The following is a 24,633-nucleotide window of genomic DNA, read 5'->3' as shown; positions in this document are numbered from 1 at the left end:
TGCTCCAACATAAACACATCTAAATAAAACGTTCCCTGACAACCTGGATTCTTAATACCTCACTGGTTACTCATCAGATTTGATCAATGAGTACCAACATGTACCCATACACTCTACTCGTGTACTCATCCCGACTAATAGGAATAGGTTTAATAGCATGATAGTGTTCAGTAGCATGAAATGTACACTATGTACAAGACTAAGGAAGCTCTGTAGAGTTAAAAAAATTTTAAAGAAATTGATAACATCCACCACCAGAATATTGATTTTTGAACGGATTTTAAAAATCCGTTCAAAAACAGGGTTTAAAGGAAAACTTACACACCAAATTTGGTTAAAAATAAACACTGGGGTAAACTGTTAATTTACCAGAAAATTTGTTGAGTAGAATTTAGTGTTGCTGCTCCGGAGTGTGTTACAGGAGCTGAGATTGAAGTACATCTCCCTGACTAATGTTTGAAGTAGCGGATATGTTTTGAGTGGCTGTCAAATCAAGCAAAAAACCACAGTGGAAATATTTAAGAGTTTTCAATTCGAGGGAAAACAAAGGCACCTGTGGATAGATACTGAACACGGCTAAAGCTGTGAATAAAAATATTTACTCTTATAAATAACTAGATACATTAATTGCTGAATTTATCATTTTTAGGATATACGTGTACAGTTACGCTGAAGTGATGGTGTGTTGGCTAGTGATTGGCGAAACTTGTACAAACTAAGCGACGGCTTATTTCAAGCCCTAGCTGCAACAACTGGAATTGATTCAATTCAATTCAATTGATTCAATTCAATTGATTCAATTCAATTGATCTTTTTTTCAAAAAAAGGGGTGTGTCTTTATTTGCCATGTGTTGTTTGCTTTTTAAGTGCATTTGCCTTCTTTGAATGTTTTTCACAGTATGGAGAAATATTGAATAAGTCATACACTGTTGGTCAGCAGGAATTTGGCACAACAAGACCTTTAACCTTTAACAAATCAATGAGCCCCAGAATGTGGACCAAGGATCTGAACCAAGCACTGCAAAAACTAGCATGTTAACTAACTGTTGTTCAATTAAATAAAATGTCTAGCTTCATTCTGTGTAGTTTTTCATGGAAAAAATTCAGAATTTGATGTTGTATAAATAAATTAATGAATTAAAAAAAAGATAAAAGTTACATTCTCTGTTTATATATTTTGCTTGAGGGTCTTGTCATTTTATTTGTGATATGTCATCATCTTATTAAGACTTCTGGCACAAAACTAAACCCACAACATTACAATCAATTTGGGTCATCGGGGCGTTTTATTTCTAAAGAAAAAGAAAGACAGACAAAAAGGTTCACTGATGAATCATGACCGTGTTGTTACTGGAGTTTCAAGACTAAATTTATGAACCCAGTCATCCATACCAGTAAAGGAGGACAGCAACATTGTGAAAACAATAGACAGTCACATCCAGAGTTTCCTTGCACTCATCGTGACACTGAACCCTCTCTCGCAATCACAAAAGCTTTTCTACCCAAAATAACCTTCCAACCTTAAGCTTCAGTGCTTACAAAAGGGAACCGGGCTGATGGGGGGAAAAAAGCCTTGAAGCAGATTCCAAAAGCATTTGTGTTGGGGCATGGGCATGCTCAATGCGCTCTTAAAGACAGCCATGAGCTCAAGGCCTCCAACTTCTCATTATTAAGCCTGTCTTTCTGACATCATGTTCTGTCTATTATTGTGTGTGCAGGCTGGAAAAGTGAAAACAAAAAAGAACCCTTGCTCAATGTCTGTGAAAGCATCATCCTATATGTAACTACTGACAATAAAACACAAGCGTGAGTGTGAAATTAGACCAAGACGTCATTATTCCAATTGCTGCTTATTTCAATTCATCACTATCAAGCTGAAGAATCTGCTGTGAAATTTGTGCTCTGCTTTTTTTTCATCCAAAGCAATAAAACTTCCGTTAAATCACAAACATGAAGCTGACACTGCAAGTGCCATTTACTAATCATACTAATGTGATGGAAAGTGTAACAGACAGACAGACAGACAGACAGATAATCAGACAAATGGACAAATAAAACAGTTTCACAGTCCTATAGACAAACGGACTGGCAGACAGACGGACGAACAGACAGACAGACAGACAGATAGATAGATAGATAGACAGACAGACAGACAGACAGACAGACAGACAGACAGATAGATAGATAGACAGACAGACAGACATATAGTCTGAAAGACAGACAAACTGCCAGATAAACTAATCTGACAGACAAATTGAAAGACAGAAATAAGAAATGACAGAAGAGTGATAGACAGAAATTTATGCTATTTAAATCACAAACATGAACTACAAGAGTCATTTACTAATCATACTAATGTGCCAGAAAGTGAAACAGATAGACAGACAGAGAGACAAACAGACAAACAGATAAATAGATACATAAGTACATACTAACATAGTTAATTGACAGACTGATAGACAGGGAGATGGATAAATCATAGACAGTTTGATAAACCAATAGACAAAAAGACAGATTGAAAGATAGATAAATATTCTAATAGACAGATACACAGACAGACAACGATACTCAAAAATACTCTTGCACATATAATCCCATATAAACAAATAGCCCATGTTTGCAAGTGCAACCCTAAACACAACATGTTTCTACTACAGAATGTGTAACTGTGATAATAATGTACACTATTATGTATCATAATCAGTATATAACACCATTATACATTAAGCAAGTCATTAAACTAGACTAAGTGGTTACAGGTCCAGTGTGACTGTTTTATATCACATCTCTGTCCCCGGAAGGTTAATCAAAACTAGCGCATTACTCATAAAGATATAATTAGGTGTGATGAGTAAACACACTTGGACGCCCTCTGGTAAAGCCGTGAAATAAACAGCGGACGAAGCAAAACTCTAATCCTCAGCATGAGCTAAATTATGAATACAGGATAAATAAAAGCAGTCGTCGTATTTGGTTTAATTTCTTGGAATCAATGTGTTGAGGTACTTTATATATAGGGTTACACACACAGGTCTGTCGGTGAAAAACTACAGTAATATGCTGCTTGAAAGCTAAAATAAATAACTTCTGAGGAGAATTACACCCTGGACCCTATTGTGGGGCACAAATCTCTCACATCCATATAGATAAAATAATATGACACTATGAATACTCTACAATTATCTGCCATTTAGTAAACAGCCTTGGCACAATAGACAGGAAAAGAAGTAGGCTTGCAAATTGCCTGACCTTTTGGAAAATTAGACTCGACATATGTCGCCTAATAGCTGAAGTGCTGGAAGTCATTTTGTGCAGGATATAGAGTGTAAGACTAATAGTTTTCTTTCTCCAGCCTTCCTGGAGATTCATTATGTCCCACGGACTGGAGACAGCGGTGTGTGGAGATTTACACTGAAGTGAACACGTAAAGCAGTTATGATCAACAGATGAGATGAAAGTGTGTGGTGAGGTCCGTGAGTTCATATGTAAGTTTAAACTTGTATTATTTTTTTCCCCTACAAATCAATGCTACAAAATGAAATCTTAATTTAATTTAAGTATTTTATTTATTATCAATCGTTCCGAGTTAAGTTACCATGAGACCTGGCGACGTGCACGTAGATGTTAAATTACGTCTTTAATAAAACGCTTGGAGGCATGCGGTTTTAGGAAAATAATGAACAACAGGTTGCTGCGGTTTCCTGGAAGTTGATTATTTTCTAAATGCAGCATGTTTTCTTCCTCTTCAACCACAGCATTTTGTCAACTATAACAATTATGTATTCATTAAGCCGTTTTCGGTTCTGGAATGTTCCTAAAACGACAGCTCTCATTATCACGCAAAAGTATAAATAGTCGCAAACTCTCACTTACATGAATTAGCTGTTACTATGGAAACGATAAGCTATACGAAGGAGCACATGAATATAATTCTGTGATTGGGCAGCCTCAGTTACTGTTAGACCTGCCTCTGTCCAATCAGAATTGAGAACTCAGAGCTCTGCACCATTGGCTCACAGTTATAATAATATCAAGCAACCCAACCAATGCTCAGACTTACACTGATGTCCAGACTGCAGAGACTGAGCGAGTCCACATCCCTTTTCCTTTGCTTCCTCTTTTTCTGTGAAGACAAGAAAAGAAAGACACAACATTAAATTCTACCCAAGCTCTGTATCTGTATCTTGCTGTTCTCTGACAGGTTCATGATGATACTGATGGATGTCAGTAATATCCACCCTAATACGAAGAAATTGCAAGGCAAACTTCAGATTCTAAGTAGTATTTACAAAAAGAGTTCACTCACTTTCTTGTGTTTGCGGTTTAAATCCTTGTTCGGTTTAAATGTGTTGTTATGTAACAGTGGTTTGTGTAAATGAAAGCTGATGAGTATTGATTATACGCAAACCCGGGACAGAAAAACACATTCCATAAGACAGAAACACATCTCAAGACATATTTGAGTATAATTACACATTTGGTTTCAATTAATATCAAACTACAGGATATATATAAAGCTCACAGAGTTTTAAATAAACCTGTACAAATTTGGACAATGGTGGAACATTCGATAATCTCAGCCACATCAGAACCACATCGTGACATGGCGTACTTGTTCTAATCGCCGACTGTAAATTTTACCGTCTGCCCACCGTTTTTAAGACCCCCCATCAAGACGAACTCGAAAACCGGTTGCAATTCCGATCGTTAACAGAGCCGTTTATTTAAATTGATACCATCCGCTCTTTTCCTTGTCTTGGGATTTTATACAGCCCAAGGATCTATTATTATTGTTGCTCAACTGTTTATTCTCCATGACAACCAGCGTCTGAATAGAGCTAAATTCTGGCATCCTGCTACTGCTCGCAGCTACACAGAGGTCAGCCTGAGGAGAAAAACAATGGCACACGTGAAGCATAGAAAGCCGTTTAGCAGCTCTGACCTAAATGGAACCCTATTGGCATACATTTCACAGGTATGGGCTGTAGGAGCTGGACTTCAACAATAATTCCAGGAAATCCGTGATTGTGTGTTATGACATAGATGCATTGTATGGCATCTTAATGTTGGGTCTGCAAAGTTCATGACATTATTAATGTCTATAGTGTGTAAAGACCAGGGCATGAACTCACAAAAAAGGTTAGTCCACTTCTATACTTTAACCTACACAAGACAGGAAAGTTTTGTTTTGAGTACATGCAAGGCTGCATAAACCATGCTGCACACTCTCAGTTTTCATATGGAAAGAAAAACATTCAAAATATAACCAAGCGGTGGTTTTGGGGGACGAGTGTCATCAAAAAACCGTGAAACAAAACATTTAACCTGTGCATGTGGCAGAGAAGCTTCGGTTACTCAACACAAGTGAAACGTAAAGCCACGTCGTGCTCCAAAACACAAGGGAGGAACAATAAGCATAGACTTCCAGGTGGATTAAAAACTAAACAACAACACACATTCCAGCCGTGTGAGCTCACATTAATCGTGCTGCAGGTGTGAAACGATAAGAGCTGATTAAAAAGGAAGCTCTGTAAAAACACGCCCCGTTCTTGCGCATCCTTTGGATTCAATATTTGATTCATGACTTTCTGCTATTACACATCTGTATACGCTATGCCCAGAAGCATCTTCGTGAACTCCAGCTCTTCCCTTGCCACCCACCGGTAGCTCACACACAAGCACTCAAGCACAGCAGCCAAATGCTCTAGCCAGAGGGAAAGACTGGAAGACTGGAATCGAGAGGGGCTGCGGAGGCTCAACCTTAATGAACGACTTCCATTTAGACAAACACGCATTCCTCTAAAGAGCTTGAGGGATGTTGCCCTGCTCCCAGGAATCAGTTTCAAGAATCCTCCACAATTCGAGCACATACACAGGTTGCCTCCCACAGCCTTTTTAACGCTCATTTACCTCTGGTTTATTGGGACCAGATGGATTCGAACTGTAAATGACTTGGGGTATAAAGTCAACTAATGGGACTCCTGCAATTTTAATGGAACATGGATCTTCCATAAACATAAGTCTTTGTGAAAAGTGGAAAAGAGGAAATCAAATATCTTTCCAGTAGGCAGTAGCTCATCTTATGGTCTTTGCAAAAATAAAAAACAGTCACGAAGAAAAAAAAAGGGTTCTGGGATTCCTCTTCCTCAGACTTCCTCAGTGTGCTATTGTAAAAGATTAATCGTGTAGGTCAAGAGGACGAGAGTTGAACAGGTGTAGTAATCTCTTCCTCCTCTGCTTGGCAAACTATAAGAGGATTGAAAGATCATCACATGGCCTTGACATGACACATGACAGGGGCAGTGGTGGCTCAAGTGGTTAATACTTTAGGTTGTTGATCAGACGTTTGGGATTCAGGCCCCAGCACTGCCAAGCTGCCACTGTTGGGCCCTCAAGCAAGACCCTGTATCGGCACTGTATCATGGTTGACCCTGTGCTCTGACCCCAACCTCCAAAGTTTTCATATTTTCACTGTGCTGTAATGTGACAAAATAAATTTGCCTTGCTCAGGGGCCCAACAGTGGCAGCTTGGTGGACCTGGGATCGAACTCACAACCTTCTGATTGGTAGCTCAATACCTCAACCACTAAGCTACCACATGCCCTTTGGTGTGCAAATGCTTCTTGGCAAGAGTAACTGTATACAGTGGTTACTTTTGGACTATATTCTCATATGGATGTGAGAAACGCGGAAATTAAGAGAAAGTTGTTGAGGAAGAAACAGGTGGAGAGACGCAAAAAGAACCGGATGTAGTGATATTAAAAAACGTAGCTATATTATATTGCGTCATATTACAAGTGTATTAAAGAGATGGACCCTTGATTTTACACGGTTTTATGGCACCTTATTACCTTAACTGTGGAGTGTCTGAGATTGATCAGGATGCCCTCAAATCACGTTTGAAAATTTCTACTTCAACTCATTGTTAAAAAGTTAACAATGATCTGCAAAAGAGTAGCAAGTAGTGTTGATGTTTTACAGGTCGCAGTTCTTGGTTAAATATGTGTTAAAGCTTTAAAACTTTGTGATAAATGAGATCACTATAATGACAACATCTTAGAAATGTCAACATTGTAAAACCAGAAGGATTTCAATGTTAATAAATACATAAATACATTTACGTCCTTCTACACATCTCTGCTATCGATATAAGATGATGCTGTTCACTCATAATTAAGTCACATATCTGATTCAGCGACCAAGTAGAAGAAACCAGACAGCAGGATCACTCAGACACCTTAGTAGAGGTTTCACCGCCACCCGCCGCAAAAGGTAGTGAAAGTTCATGTAGGTTTGATGTAAAGCATTCAGAAATTAATTGACGTACACTTCCCAAACGGCATTGTAATTAAGAGATGAGAGAAACTAATACATTTTTGAAAAATATAAACCATCACTATAATAATCACTAAAATAATTACTAACTTATGTCACAGTGATGCAGTGAGTCCACACTCACCTTGTGATGCACAAAAAGACAGCACCCCATCATCAGGAACTACTGTAATGTTCCTCAATCCAACAATCAGCACAAATTCGGCGTATTTCCCAAATGGGCCCTTGCGTATCAGAGCCAGTGCGGTCGTCACCCATCAGCCAGCAGAGTACACAGTGTGTGAGTGCACACAAAGGAGACGGGCCCTGTGTGCAGCAAACAGGATGTGCGAGAGGGGAAGCTGCTATATCGGGGTAGAGCCACACTCCCAGACAACCGTACCGGTTTTGTTTGTCAAAGGGTGAGTGGCGTCAGGGAGCTCTCTGGCCGGGAAAGGGCATCCTGAAACTGCACCAAACTGGCTGGTTAAAAGTATTTCTAAGCCTTTATTTGTTTTGTTATTTGTTTACTTATATTTATTTATTAATGTATTACTTATTTATTTGTTATATTTTGTTTCAGTGCCTTGTCATCATCATTTTTATTCTTATCTTTTAATAACGTTAATAATTTGGCATTTCTTGGTAAATTCATTTTGTATGACTTTTTTCTTATACATCCTGCGTAAACCTAAATAAAAAAACCCCAAAAAATAAATAAACAAATTAAAAAACTAATTCATTATTTGATTGATTAATTGATTAACCGACAGAGTATAAATAACCTTCAGTGTTTACTGTGTGATAGAGGTTAGCTTGCTAGACAATGGGATTAAATAAAGTACAAACAAATAAATAAATAAATAAATAAATAAATAAATAAATAAATAACACTATATTTTTATCATTATAAATATATAATAAATGCTAACATAAAATAAAATTACTACTAATAACAGATATTTTTTTATTTTTTTATTTTTATTTATTTATTATATATATATATATAAAGTTTTAATTATCTCAGGTGACCCTACAAGTAATTCCAGTATAATGCATCTAATATGTTTCCATATAACACATTTATTTTTGCGTTTGCTTGGGTTTGTGAGAACAGGAAACTGGGAAATCCCTATGAAACACACTTCCTGGAAACAAACTGGCTTCCTGTTAGCACTTCCTGCAAAAGGGCGGTACTTAGGTTTATCTGATAATATGCTGTACACATGAACGTACACATGAATTAGGAACTCGTTCTAATGAAGTCATCTCTTGAAACACTGTAAGCCTTCGCGTTGGGTGTGAACGGAGCGTTTCACAACGTCATTGCTCCGGTAAAACCACATGTTGAGTTTACTGAAATAAAACTGCAGGATTTATAACTTCAGACTTTAGCACAATCTCAATTAAAATCTCAACATCTATAAGTGAAGGAGGTCTGTGTTTAAAAAAGTACACACTAAGCCAGCGGGGATGTGGAACAGCTCGAAGTCAAAACATGTTTCTGTTGGTTGAAACCTGCAGAGGTGCAGAGGGTAATAACCTCTGAAAGCCAGCATGAGCAAAGAGATGAGCTGCACATTCTGAATACATATTACAGCCTGCTGACAGTCACGTGGCGCTCGGAAATTGCCTGTGGAGATGCTTTTCATCACGTCTTGTGACAGGTACTGCATATGCAGAAGAAATAAAAAAACGTTGTTTGGCAAATATATTTCCAAGTCAGATACAATTAAAGGTTAAATACGAATGATGTTTTTGCTGACAAAATCACTGAACTATGTTTATGTACAACATCTTAACTTCACTTTTCAATATCAACTGACTCACCGGTGAGAATTAAGACAAGGCTGAGCTAAAATAATATTACAGAAGCTGATTCTTATAAAAAGTCTTAATCTATGCTTCGTTTTTTTTTTCTGAATCGCAACACAACCAAGAGGAACAAGACATGAGCTTACATTCCCATTATAGTACACTGGAGTACACTCACAAAACAGCACATAATGACTTCAGTTACTAAATGTACCAAAGATGAGTACAAGTTTTTTTAGACCATACTTTGCAATGTCTAGAGCAAAGTCTCCAGAGACTTTCTGAAATACACAAACCAGCCTGTCTGGCACCGATAACGACTGAGATTCCCCTTTATTCTGACATTTAACATGTACATCAACTGAAGCTTAACTCCTGACCTGTATCTGCATGGCTTAATGCACATTCACAGGATTAATGTCAATAAATGGACGAATGCGACGGTATACGTTATTATAACAGTATATACCCAATAAAGGGAACAGTGAGCGTATATTACCAAAGGTTATCTCCAATGCTTAATTTATAGAAGCTTATACAAAGTTACTGTCAAGTGTAATATCTACATCAGGGCTATTCAAATAATTCATCATGAGGGCCAGTTCATTAAAATCATTAAAAAAAAGGAGCCGGAGAGATCATAACACACCTGACTAAACATTTTTTATACATATAAACATGCTCGTGTTGTATTTTGAAACTGCAAAACAACATCAGTGTATTGTGAGACACCAAAGTGGACTGAAGTTTTTCTACATTGAAATGGGTAAATCAGAAAGAGCCATATCACACTCATTTAGAATTTCAAGAATTTTTTTCCAGAAAATCTGAAGAAAGAAATGAACATTCATCTGTCATCGCCCTGTCAGTCATCGCGTCTCACAGGAGACGCTGCTCGCATCACTCGCCTAACATCACGTGACTCCTGCTCTGTGCTACGACTCGTGCTGAATGAAACAGACAAGCGTCACTTCATAAGCCTAGAGTCCGTGTTCGACTGAACTAAATTTATTATGAAGATGTCTTTTTCAGGGGGCACGGTGGCTTAGTGGTTAGCACGTTTGCCTCATACCTACAGGGTTGGGAGTTCGATTCCTTGTGTGTGTGGAGTTTGCATGTTCTCCCCGTGCCTCGGGGGTTTCCTCCGGGCACTCCGGTTTCCTCCCCTGGTCCAAAGACATGCATGGTAGGTTGATTGGCATCTCTGGAAAATTGTCTGTAGTGTGTGATTGTGTGAGTGAATGAGAGTGTGTGTGTGCCCTGCGATGGGTTGGCACTCCGTCCAGGGTGTATCCTGCCTTGATGCCCGATGACGCCTGAGATAGGCACAGGCTCCCCGTGACCCGAGGTAGTTCGGATAAGCGGTAGAAAATGAATGAATGAATGAATGTCTTTTTCACACTAGGCTACTTGAACTGCCGGAAAAAAATTACCTGCGAGGCATCAATTGAATAGCCCGGATCTAAGATTATCAAGTAATTATTACATTACTCCACCTCTCCATGTTAGTGTATGTTGATGTATGCTGCTGTTGAAGTTTCAAACCTTTTACAGTTAACCTTTATAGCTATCAAAGTGTTGTCTTATAAGTTAACTCACGTACAGTATAGTCAGCATTATCAGAAAAGCATCAAGGCCTTCTAGGGTTTTTAGATACACTCTAGAAACAATAAGTGAATTCTCATTACTAAGTGTTTCTAACAAAATTCTTAAAGATGTGGCAGATTTTTTGAAAATCCACTTAATGTATCTTACTCTGTACTGTTTATAATAATTCTGAAGCCCGTCGCTATAAGTGCATAAAAGCAATAAGACCATAACTGCCAAATGGCTGATATGTTTATTTGCACATCATGCAATCCGATCCTCTATTTACCTTGTATTTAAATTTTTGCAGCATTTTGTTGCTGAACACAATGAAAAATGATGCCAGTAAGGGTCCATTTGCAACTTCCCCACAATTCCATATGGCAGCCATCTTGGCAATTGCTTTGGTTGTATTCCACACGAAATCTACATTGTTTCAGTTATCCAATTATCGGTGGGACTGGGGGCCGTGGAATCGTTTCCAGGTGTGGAGGCATCAACAATCTACCCACGCTGCCTCTGTTTGCAAACAGCATGACTTGGGGATATGAGAAGATAGATAAAAACAAGAGTTTAAGTGATGGATGGTAGATTTTTATATCCTTTCTAAACTCTGATAAGAAAGGCAAGCAAGCCATTATAACTTGTGATATCAAATCTGAATCTGAAGTGTAGAAGAAACAGGGATAGAAGAGTGATGCCCCAGTGTCTGTTGAATCTGTATGGTTATGATTGGTTAGAAAAAAGAAAAGATTAAAAATTCACATAAAGGTGCAAATTGGTGTATTGGTGCATTGATTTGTGGTAAACCTCAGAAAAAATGATGAAAATGATGATGATGATGATGATGATGATGTGGTGGTGGTGGTTCCCAAATGATACATCTACTGTATTTTTAGTATGTGCATATTGTTTAGCTTAAAGGTACATAATTATACCTGAAGGAGTAAATTAAAGCTTTAAAGTGTACACTGCATGCAAGTTAAAGATACCCTTCAAGCCCCAAGCAGAGGTTCAGTTTAGTGTCTTTTTGTAACATTTCAGTATGGCCAATGGATAAGTAACCGCAGAAGAAATCGCTTCGTGTTCATTTCTGGTTTCTAAAAATATGTTTTTGTCTGATTGCTTTCACAGTTCTTTACTTTGCCTTGGGGTCCGCTGGGAAATTAATCAACCTTAAATTTAACACAGGACTCGCTCACAGTGCACTGATGGCAAAGTTCACGCGAGGTGAATCCTCCATGGAAAACATTTCATTATGACAACAAGCCTCATTTTGGAGCGTTACGTTCAGAATCCGCACGTCTTCCCGGTCTGGTCTGTCTTTTGCTGGTTCAGTTTTGAAAAGCGAATCTGTACAGAGGTAAAGAAGTCATGAATATAACTTTTTAATTCATTCATAAGGTGCAAATAAGCCTTCACAGAACCACGCTTGTCAAGTTTATTTCACTTCAAAGGTATTTGGTTTAACTCACAGCTACAGAGCCAAATTAATTCAAATTCAGTCAGGGACGCTTCTACTTTTTCATCTGCCTTAGACTCCAGCAAGTGCTCACATGAAAAACTGGCAAAGAAAATCACGATTTGTGTTTCTAACATTCTGAGGTCTTATCTCCAGCGCAGGTCTTTGTTAAAGATAGCGCTAATACCAACTTGGCTGTTAATTCACAAGAAGGCTGACAAAGTGCTCTTGCCTTTAATGAAATGCCAGACAGAAGGATTGGACAGCCGACGTTCACGAATGATTAGATGGAAAAGAAGGTTGTGGGACTGGAACTGTGAGAAGAACTCTTCTGATCAGGAGAAAGGAAACTAACGCTTACAAAGTTCACAGGCCATGTGACCAAGACTGAACTAATCTTACTGCTGATTGGCCAGTTGCAGAGACAATATGAGAGATCTTTGGTTAATGCCAAGATTTTTGATATTGTACACATGACTAAACAATTATAAAGTGGGTCTTAGATATTCGGAGAATGTGCAGAAAGTTTTCTTCAAATGCCTGGACGCTCCACATATTTACTCAGATCTGAAAAGCATTAAGAAGTATATATGACAGAATAAACCAGCTATATTACTGTATAAACCAGTTTGGAAGACTTTCACCAAAATATTTAGCAGATCTTTTTTTTTATCCCATCTTGCAAATCCAAACAAATTTTCAAGTAAGCATTAGTGAAAGTACCAAGTTGATTTTTTTCCTAGCTCTATCTGATAGGATGGAGATCAAGTCGCCAACGTAAACCAGCAACAAGTAGACGCTGTGTTGTTTTGCATCGTGCTAGGACAAATAAAACCTTTGTTGTTCTTATTGACCGGGGACAGAAATGTTAATTAAAAATTCCCAGCTGAGGACGGATTAGAGCAAATGGGTCCAGATAAAAGCCCACTGGGGTAAGAGACAGGGTGAGGATTTACATGTAGCTACTCCTCAAAAGCAGGATCGGGTAGAAGCTAAGACACTAGATTATGTGTCGAACTTTAAAAGTAAACACAGTCCTATATTTGACTCATAAACTCCTGTTTTCTCAAGGCCTTACAAACATATTAAATGCAAAATTACCTCATAAAATGTTGGCAAAGTACTCATCTGGAATGTTTTAAAGGATGTCATTTTAATTTTTAGCCATAGACCTTGTTTTATTGACATGAAGACTTGAACACAAACTTACCAGTCAAACAAGGTAAGTGCCAACACCTCTCCTACTTCTAACCATTTTCTTTCAGTCATTGTCACGACAGCATGTTTTTCAGTTTTGTCGCTACTGCCAAACTATTGTTAACAGGATGGGTGGGTTGCAGCAGGTTTATTAATTCACCAGAAGATGCAAAAATCTGTTTTATTCCACACTTGTGCTCTTAAAAAAAAAAACAGTTTAAACAACCTGTATTTGTAACTCTCTGATAAAGATGACTAAAGACAGACAAACTGGAGAATATGTGTAGTACCTAACCTTGAGGAATACCTAATACACAAATTGCAAAGATTTGCTTTACCCTATGGTGTTCTATTGGTCAATAATTACACAATATACTGGATCTTTAATAGACTGGTATTTATTATTAAATAACTGTATTCAAATATTTTAAGGAAGTTAAAGATCCAGATTGGTTCCCTTGAGATGTTAAGAATGTATATATAATTAGGTATAAAACTACTTAAGTCTAATTGTGAGTGTAAAGTAAAGGAGTGTAATTGAGAGAGTAAATACTGATTGTTAAAAGTGTTAAAACTGATTACGCCACAATATTGTGTAAATATAAAGGTGGTGTTTTCTATGAAGAGATTTCTTTTCAACACCACATTTAAAGCTGTAACTAAGTTTTTTCCCAACAAGCTTGTCAGGATGAAGAGCTTTCTCATTAACACAACACTAGATGTAGCTAGAAACGGTTAAAAAGTATGACGTACATTAAATGAATAAAAAAAATGTCACCAACCTGCTGCTATCAGAAAACTTACGGTGGCAACAACAACTGCATGTTGCACTGAGATGCATTGCCATTTGTTTCTTTATACATCACTTACAGTACAGTGTGTACTTCACTATGTATCACTGAAAGTTTATGCTATTAAAGCAAACTTTTTTTGTTAAACCACTTTTTTTTTCATGTTTCCAAAACAGTGATTGATTTCCCAAGAGCATATTTTTTTTCCTCCACAAAAACCTCACCAAAAGGCTGTTTTGCTATTTTAAACTGTTTGTAAAATTCCACCAGCAGAACATCGCACATCTGATTCAAATGAACTCAACAGCGATTAGCCAAAACCATGTGCTAGTGGAGGAATCTCACAAAAACATTAGTGGGATTGGATGGGAATTCGAAATGCTGGAGTGAAACCCTGAAACTTCGACAGACGTCATAAATTTTTGTCAAAAAAAACCCTGTCAGCTTGTAACAGCACATGAACCTTGGCTTCTAAAATGTGATGTTTTAACTGCTGTGAAATTAAAGGGCAGGAAATGAAATGAATGACCTTCTTTAATTTCCTTTTAGATGCAGCAGGCAGTCGGAGTGTGAAAGTTGATGGGTTGATGCATTCTCACAGCCAGTAGTGTTCGTGATACACCGTTCCTCCCGACAAAGGAAGTCAATACGGCTTTAAATACAGTCTGTTTTCAATGGTCTAGTATTATTCATGCTCTTTATCCTTAAGCGCAGATTTCTAGCCACCACACCTCTGGCTGCTACGAGGTTGTGGCTTGTTTAAAGGAATAAATTCCGCTATGCAAAACAAGGCAGTCAATTAAAACTGTATTGAGACTAAGAGATATAATGAGCTCAGAACACATATAAACCTCAACCATTGTTTTAATATGTAAGCAGCTGTTTACTAGAATGAAGCGACACAACCACAAATCATCAAAAAGAATCATTTCACAAATTCAAGAAACTGTAAAATTGAAATATACAGATTTTTGTATTCAGACATTTTTCTAATATGCAGCATATACTGTCAGATTTACAGCTAGACAGAACAGACAGACAGACAGATAGATAGATAGATAGATAGATAGATAGATAGATAGATAGATAGATAGATAGATAGATAGATAGATAGATAGATAGATAGACACAGACAGACAGACCAATTGATAGATAGACAGACAGACAGACAGACAGACAGACAGACAGACAGACAGACAGACAGATAGATAGATAGATAGATAGATAGATAGATAGATAGATAGATAGATAGATAGATAGATAGATAGATAGATAGATACTGTAGATAGATATTTTTTTTAGCTTGAAGGAAATTCAAGGTAGAACTTTAATAAATCCTTGTAATATTTTCTGACATCCGGGCACTTCCATAAGCTTCCATGGTTCTTCTGTTAGTCCTGAAGATAAGGTGTAATTTAAAACATGAACAGAGCTGTAATGCTAACGGGAGCAATGAAATGCAATGATGGCTTTTGATGCTGTCCTTTTGAAACGCTACATCTCCTGGCTGACATTTCTCAAATGTCATTAAGAACATTGTCGAAAAATGTAAACAGGGCAAATGTGCTTAAGGGAGGACCGAGTTCATCGTGGAGACTCGTATCAGCTCTGGTGGATTTCTACATAAATGCTTTGAACAGGTTCCTGCTGGTTACTGTGATGATACACTGAGCCCAACTTCCATTTCTGACCTCTATGAAATATAGCCTTAAATTTATATGCATAAATGTGCATTGAGGACTCGCTCACCTTGTAGACTAGTTCTGGATCTTAACCACTTCAGTTGATTAGTCAAACTAGATTCGGTAGATTTTTTTCTTAAATGTAATCAGTATGTCCGTTTCTCGCGGCAAAAAAAAAACGAACTTTAACCTACAGTATAAGAAATGTTGACTCACACTTTTCATACATTCGTTTGTTTTTTTGAAGATACTAGGGTTTTCTTCCCTTTCAAAAGGCATTAAATAATTCTGGGAAATTCCCAGAGCAAAATCAATCCCACAAGGAAAAGACTGTTAATCTTGTGTTGGCTGGTTAGTCTACTAACATAACAGATAATTACAGTACGCTCTTAGAAAAACGATCCCTTCAAGAATTCGTCAAGGATACTTAGCACCTTTGCTAAGCGTGCTCTATGGAAGCCTTTCTAACGGGGAAAGCACACTCTGGGATCTAGGGTTCGAGTTACAGGGGAAAAGGATTATGTTCTGAAACAACCCATATCACAATTCATCTTTGATCAAATAAGTAGTTTATTACTGCTATTTTTTTATTTTAGTTCTTTCTATGAATCTATGTACTGTATGTATCTATCTTTATATAAACACACACATACATACAGTATATATATATATATACACTCTGGGCAACGATTACATTTTGCAATTGCGATAAATCGCATGATTTTCTGTGATTAATCAAGATTATTGGCATTGTTATGCACAAAAGTCAATAATAAATTCAAAAGAAGTGTATTGCACACTTTTATTTAAAAAGTACTGTTATATGAACAAAAGTGCAATAACATTTATTTTGCAAATGAGATGCTTTTTCACAGCAGTACTCCCTTTAAATAGTAGCAGTTAAAATATTTCTTGTTAATCTTAAACATTCTCACTCACTCTCTCACTCATCTTCTACCGCTTATCTGAACTACCTCGGGTCACAGGGAGCCTGTGCCTATCTCAGGCGTCATCGGGCATCAAGGCAGGATACACCCTGGACGGAGTGCCAACCCATCGCAGGGCACACACACACACACTCTCATTCACTCAGGCACTCACACACTACGGACAATTTTCCAGAGATGCCAATCAACCTACCATGCATGTCTTTGGACTGGGGGAGGAAACCGGAGTACCTGGAGGAAACCCCCGAGGCACGGGGAGAACATGCAAACTCCACACACACAAGGCGGAGGCGGGAATCGAACCCCCAACCCTGGCGGTGTGAGGCGAACGTGCTAACCACTAAGCCACTGTGCCCCCATCTTAAACATTAATGTAATCAAATTAAATCTAAAACCAAAGCTATTTACACTGCCAGAGCATTTTTGTCTAATTTGTTACAGAAAAACAAGTTATGCTCAGAGTCCAGAACCTCGATCATAACATTATAACAAGCACTTTCCGAGCAACAGCAAGTTAACATTTATAAATCTTTTTTTTTCTTTTCTGAACAGGTACCAGCAGAAACATTTGGGAAGCGATTTAAAAATAAATAAAAAAATAAAAAATATCAATTTAATTCTCCATTTTTCTGTCCTCACTAGTTCTTTTCTGTTCTGGTTCATGTGAGCGCTGGAGTAGGCTTAGCGACACCCCCAAATGCTCTCATTGGTTAAGATGCATGATGCCACCTATCCCAAGCAAGCACTGATCAACATCCCACCCCTTCTGTGACCAATGGTTTGTCTGTATATGTATTTAGAGCCGGGGAGCAACAGACCTTCCAAATAATTATAATGATTTGAAAAAATTGACGTCAATGGACCATAAAATATTTGTCAGGGTTAATTAATTAATGCTTAAACGCGTTATCACATATCATTATAGTGCCCAGTTATAATATATATGCAAATACAGCTTTGTGTAATTAAATAGTATCTAATTAAACTGATAAAGACAATAAAATCAAGAAACCGCCATAGAAAGAGGCAGAGTTTATCTTCTTTATACCTGCCACATTTCAGTTGAGAGCAGAACAAAATGATTTTTTTACCCGACATTACACATTTAGGGATCTCCAGAGAGACGACCGAAAAACCTTTCATAGTTCTAAAGTTAAATCATTCATTTAGTTAGCTCAACTTCATGTCTGAAGTGTTATTACATAATGTAAAACTAACTAGGAGGTTGGAGGTCGCGTTTCATTTCACAATCGACTAAATAAACCCAGCGGAGAACACAAAGGCTTCCTCTACGATTCTCCGTTTGGCAGCAGCTGTACATCCCATACGGCCTGAGTCGGGTTCTGTTTGTTCACCCACAATTCCACTGTTGTTCAGAGTGTGAGGTGCCAGGCCCTGGGTGTGTTTATGTTGGCAGCTATAGGCAGTAGACTGTGTGTCTGTGGAGGCCATGAAGCACGCCAGAGGACGTCAGAGCGATTTGTAGAGGGAGTGAAGTGCAGCCTGGTTTGAAACATGACAACATTAAATGCTGATCTGAAGTCACGGGCCTAAGCATGAATAATAAGCTGGGGTACATGGGTTTTCAAGACAAAGTCCTGTCCTGTGGATCAGTGTAAATGAAAACTGACAGCTGATTTCTATCCATAATACAAAGTTAAACCATTCTTTCAGGTTTTTAATGACAATTTAAAACAGAAAAAAAATCATGATTCACTGACTATAAGTACTTATAAAAGACTGTATGTAAATGTATTGCATTTAAATCAAATCTCTCAAATATGGCTACATATAATCTTCCAAACATATTACTTTACAGATTGTTTTATATGCAGTAGAAAAGTGTTCAAACTGTTTTCAGACACTGGTGTGTTTTCCCCCGGTGCAGTGTGTCAGTTTGAAAGTGTGAAGTGAAGATGTCTGTGGTTGTGACTGTGTGGTGGTTGTGATTGCAAAATGAATTAAGCTGAAAGTTTTCAAACTTTAAATTGGATTTTTAATCACACTTCTAATATGTGCTAGAAAAATACATCAGTCCAGATGAAGTCTTTAAGTCAAAGTTGTCCAAATGTTTGTTCACTACAGTGCTTTTCATTCTGAAACCTAAAACACCTGGAGAAATTTTGTTATCTGAAAATTCTCTACTAGTGTTCAGTAGAAAAAAAAGCCACACCGCTGGCTCTCAAATCTCTTAGTAAGACACACCAGACTGTCTACAATACAAAAGGGGGTCTTAAGGACTGCTTTGATAACCAGCAGAACTAGAGATTGGTTTTTGGGTTCAAAATCCTCTCACACTCATACTGAACCCTCAGGGGAGAATGGCTTCAAATTCGGAAGAAAAGTTCATCTGTGAAAATGCACTTAAAATTTACTGCTTTATCTGATTCCAAAACTGTGATTTAATATTATTTTATATTCGATCTGCATGGTCAGCCAGCGACTCATGGGATTGTTGTGGACGGGGCCTGCCGGAGACTGTCATGCCTTCTTTGAACCATTGTTGCATCAGTCAGCTGTATGGTCTGGTCTTTATCAGCAATAATTTGAAGACTTTGACAGGAAGCAAAGTGTTGGGTCCCTGGTGAACTCAGAGTTTGCACTGACCCATTAGTTCCTCAGAAGCTCTCGCTTGCACTATTATAAACCTTTGTAGATATGACATTCCTGTCCAGTGTCACCCAAATGAGGACGAGGTTCCCTTCTGAGTCTGGTCCCTCTCAAGGTTTCTTCCTCATATCATCTCAGGGAGTTTTTCCTTGCCATCGTCGCCTCCGGCTTGCTCATTAGGGATAGATATATAGTATTTTACATTTTTAATTATCACAAATTTTGTAGTGGTTAAGACATTGGTCTACTGATCAGAAGGTCGACTCCCAGGTCTACCAGGCTGCCACTGCTGGGCCCCTGAGCAAGACCTTTAACCCTCAATTCCTCAGTTGTATAAATAGAAATAAAATAAAAAAAATGTAAGTCACTCTGGATAAAGGTGTCTGCTAAATGCCAAAAATGTAAATGTATTAATTTATTTATTTTTCTTCTTCTTAGTATTATATATATATTTATTTCTTTTTTCTCTTCAGTTTCTATACATCTGTAAAGCTGCATTACACAATTAAATTGAATTTAATTGAAAATAATATTCACAGCATCAACTGAGCTATATTTAAAGCCTTATTACAGCATTAAACACCAAAGCCAAGAAATAGGCTTAAATCATGCTTTCTTTCGAAATAGCCTTGTTATCTTAAAAATCTAAATCAGAAGTACAGTATCTTCCTTGGTCTTTCCTAGAATAAACATTTCCGTGTATAAACGTTAATTCTTGTGGTTAATACTGATGTACTGGAAGCCAAACATCTCATTTCCTTCTCGCTTATCTTAGCAAAGCCTCTTATTGCGCAGGCATTTTTTACACCTTTAGTAAAAGCAAATGAACTAATCTGATTTCTAACTACAGGACACAAGCAGTCCATAAATATACCTTTTTGTTCTTAGAAACTAAGTCATGACCTGGCAAGAGGAGCACAGCAAATTAATCAAAACTACAGGCATGGACCCAAGTCACTCCACTCGCGATCTGATTTAGAAAACGCAGCCAGAGCAGCTTTCCCATTATCTTCTGAGATACAAAAGGAATTGAAACGTAACAAGTCCCCAAATGGCAATGCTTTATTGATCTAAAATAAAAGGCAGGATTGCTTTTTTTTTAAATCCTTGCTGTACTCAATAGCACACAGAGTTTATTGGCGTGAAAACCTTTGACTGAAATATGGAGACTTAATATTTAAAGAAACTGCCCAGACATGTCTGGTGTCTGCATCTGCTTCTTTAGTTCTGCCATAAAGCTACAAGGCTAATGTAAATCTTACAGGATAATTATAGCTGTTAATATAGGACTGTGCCTCAAGCATCACATACTTGGAATTGTCCAGCGATGCTATTTGTACCAAATAGAACAATCCACAGTTAAAAAATATTCATTTATCTTAATCAGTAAGCAGTTTATCTAGTGGACCTATGGAGTCTATCCCAGAAACACTGAGAGGAACAAGGCAGGATTTGACACCAGTCTATCACATTCCACCACAGCTTTATATGCTTTAGAAAAATACTCCCATGTCCTTTTCATTTCAGATCCCTTTCCCTGCCAAGTAACATGCCAAGATGTCTCAATCACCCTCATCTTTACATTCAGTTTAAACAAAACCACTGAATACTGTGTTTAAACTGGATCAAAAAATGGAAGAAGCCTTTATTTTGAAATGAGTGTCTTCGCATATCCTAGTTATGTGGTCAGGGCACAGGGTTACCCATGACACAACACCCCTAAAGCAGAGAGGGTTAAGGGCCTTGCACAAGGGCCCAACGGTGGGCTCAACAGCCCAGAGCCTTAACCATTTAAATTACCTCTGCCCTTTAACTTGAATCCCAGAAAGACACTGGAGATACATTTGATACTAAGCACAGTTAGGAACCTGAGACTCAACCCCAAATGTTTAGCTCTGTGATACCTACAATTAATACATGGATGTACTCCAGTGATTCATTCATAACTCTTAATATAAATCTTCATCAGCAACAACTTCATCCTGTTCAGAATGGATCCAAAAGATCCAATTCCACCTTCAAATTTTAAGCCGAAGCTTGTTTTCGCTAATTAAAACAAGACTGTATGTCCATTCCTATAGATGCCTGTGTCATACAGTGTCTGAAACCACAGCAGAGATGTTTTAGTGGGACACAGTAGGCAGCTGGACAGTTCATGTCATGCTTACATCCACAACAACGATTGACAAAGTGACCACTGTCTTTTACTACACCAAAAGCCTGGGTACTAAATAGTGTGTGATTCATACCACTCATTATTTCCTGAAATAGCTCGAGAGAGAGCATGTCCTGCTCAATATGCTCTTTACATAACACACTGTAACAGGAAAGACATTTTTTTCCTCTCTGTGACATATTTTAGGATTAAAGAGTTTGTAAAATTACAACCATGATATGAATTAAAATTGCAGAAAGATGCTTAGTCCTTAGCTGTGTTTACTTCCATCCAGTCAGTCATCTGCTTCATATTCAGCTCAGAAACACACACAACAAAAATAAACAGTACTGTATGTAACAATCGTCATTGATCTACTGCAAACAAACTACTGCAAACAAGTGAGTCTCTACAATAGTGAAACCACAACGGAGATAAAGTTGGATGCTAAATTAGCTCCAGGACGAGCGAGTTACTGTTATAAACCCATAAACTACTTTAATCGATTACCACCGCAAGAAATCAGCCTCATAAAGCTTAATGTTTTAAACAACGTAGTTCTAGCATTAGATTAGATCATATCTCAAACAGTACAAAATGATCTTGATAAAATCTTGGGAATTGTAGAACAGGCTTCAAGATAATGTGTGTTCTTCCTGACAAATTATATGATGAAGATCCATTTACTAGGTTCTGATGATGTCATCGATCAGCATTATAAACAAGCCCTCTGTTTAACTGTAACACAGTTGTGCTTAGAAAGAACATGTTCAAAATAAAGAAGAAGCAGAAGAAGAGTTTGGAGCTAGAGGACGACATAGAAAGACATTCTTCATAGTATCCTTGAGGTAATCATGCTGGACAAGAAGCCAGACATGCAGGCTGGTAAAATCATTTTAGTTCACCTGAGTGTTTTAAATTCAAATGAACCATTCATTTCATGTTTCTAGTCATCCTTTTTTGGAGCATCGTAGAACAAAGAATTTAATAAAAATAACTCAGGTCAGCGTAGTTCAGCTTAGAACAGTACAATGTTAATCTACTGAAGCTTTCAGCATTTCACATGTTTTTATAGTTAACAGTCTTTGCAATGCGTGGACAATTGCTTAGCCAGAAAGAGGAGTTGTATTGCGGCTGGATCTAGTGAAGGCCCAAGAGATTTTCAGTGTCCTGACCTTAGGTATGTTTAAAAAACATAAGAAACCTGTGCAGCCAATTTTAAGCACATGGGAAGATGATAAATTGCAAACTTGCTCTTGCAAGCCATTCAGAACCGCTCTGTGTATCAATGATTTTAGTGAACCTTGTTTTAGCTGACTGAGTCGACATCGATAACGTGGTGTAACAAGGTGATGTAAAGGAGATAAAAAAAAAACAAACACATTTTTAGTTCAGCTTGTTAAAACTAAATATTATCTAAAACACCTTTAAACATAGTTTCATATATTAACCTGGCTTGGTTTTCATTATTTTATCCATACATTCATCTTCAGTAACGACTTTATCATGGTCAGGGTCACTGTGGATCCGAAAACCATCCGGATCTAAAATGCTGGGAACATCGAATGGGATGGCACTTCGTCACAGGGGAGCATAAACACACACAAACACACATTTATACATTATTTACACCAAGGGGCAAGTGATCGCAGCTAATCCACCTACGCCATGTTCCGGAAAGGTTGGAGGATACAGAATAACCCTGTGGAAACCCTACAGATGCGTAGAGAGTAACCTGAACTTACCGCAGTAATGTTTAGAGATCTGTAAATATTATGTAAATCACTTCAATTTTAGATTTGAACCTATTTCAGCAAGCACGCAGAACTTACCCCTGTGAATATCCACCTATCCGTCGATGAGAAGAGAGAGAAGGAGCTCTTTCTTTGTAGCGTCGGCCTGCGAAAGGTACAGAAAAAAAGGACATTGTGTCAAAACATGCTTTTGATCACATTTGCTTCAGAGTTTAGGTTCACAAACCGACCAGAGTCGATGACTGAAATCCTCAGTCACCCTACTTTAAGAAGCACTTTAACCTCAGGAAGCCACTAACACTACTGCCATTAGCATGTGCCCTTTGATGCTAATGGACAGAGAGGAGGATCTGCTGTCTGTGAGGTTGAAGGGCATGTGGGTTACATCAAAAGCCTAGCAGAATGATCTGTGTGTTTACACGTACAAAGATTTCAAGTCTGCAGAAATTAAAGAAGAGGTTGGTGCAAACTTTGATGTTATAGGGGATGATCTTGACTGGTTTGGAAGGAATCTGAGTGAAACGTAAGCGTGGGTGGGATTTGATAACATTTCCCGGAAAAATGAAAGACATTAATATAAACAAACTATTTTCCATCATTCTTCAGTCATATGACCAAAGTTTATCTTTCGCTATGAATAAACAGGAGGAGGTGTGGATACAGTTATGACTATGTTCTTCTGAGACATCAGTACAAAAAATGTCAAGCCATCTAAGACAGATATATGCTGAAAGAATGAACTACTTTTGCACATCATTGCTGAGTGCTTGATCCTGATTGGTCAGAAGGCGTTGACTCATTTTCTATATTGAGTTTTCTATTACAAAACTCATTCTAATACGTTATTGCTTCCAGAGCAACAGCTTATTCCACAAGGATGTGTGTGGCTTGTAATGAATAAACTTGATAAAACATTGTTATTTAACACAGAAATGGGATTAATTGTTGGTTTGTTTTCTATATGGAGATGTTTAATTAACGCTAATGGAAGCAGTCTCCAGTGACAGTACTTTTTATCAGTCAGAATGAAAGTTTTCTGACATATGAAAAGTTTTCAGAATGGAGAAGTTTTAGATTTACAGTTTCTTTTTATGAATTTTATATATATATATATATATATATATATATATATATATATATATATATATTATTTATTTATTTATTTTATTTATTTTTTTTTATAATAGAAATGACTTTAAACTTAAATTGTAAACTTAAAATCAAACATTTTTATCTATAAATAAAGAAAAAGTACAGTGTGTTTTTTTTTTATTTATATAAATTGTAACTGTGGGCAAAGTGTTGGATTTAAATAGGAA

General features: G+C 37.5%; 1 protein-coding gene across 2 annotated transcripts in view; it reads right to left on the bottom strand.

The window, feature by feature from the left end:
* Nucleotides 1-24,633, bottom strand: part of arhgef3 (Rho guanine nucleotide exchange factor (GEF) 3) — a 78,753-nt gene that overhangs the window by 36,869 nt on the left and 17,251 nt on the right. The window contains exons 2-3 of one of the 2 annotated variants that reach the window (XM_060858000.1): nucleotides 23,393-23,459; nucleotides 4,061-4,123 (exon numbers count right to left, since the gene is read on the bottom strand). In XM_060858000.1, the coding sequence (XP_060713983.1) occupies nucleotides 4,061-4,123; nucleotides 23,393-23,459 (130 nt within the window). Of the gene's footprint in view, nucleotides 1-4,060; nucleotides 4,124-7,459; nucleotides 7,632-23,392; nucleotides 23,460-24,633 lie in introns of those variants that run through there. The other variant, XM_060858001.1, reaches the window with a different exon arrangement.

The sequence above is a fragment of the Tachysurus vachellii genome, chromosome 22, assembly GCF_030014155.1.
Source record: "Tachysurus vachellii isolate PV-2020 chromosome 22, HZAU_Pvac_v1, whole genome shotgun sequence".
In the NCBI taxonomy this organism is placed as follows: domain Eukaryota; kingdom Metazoa; phylum Chordata; class Actinopteri; order Siluriformes; family Bagridae; genus Tachysurus; species Tachysurus vachellii.
This window is presented reverse-complemented; position numbering and strand designations above follow the sequence as displayed.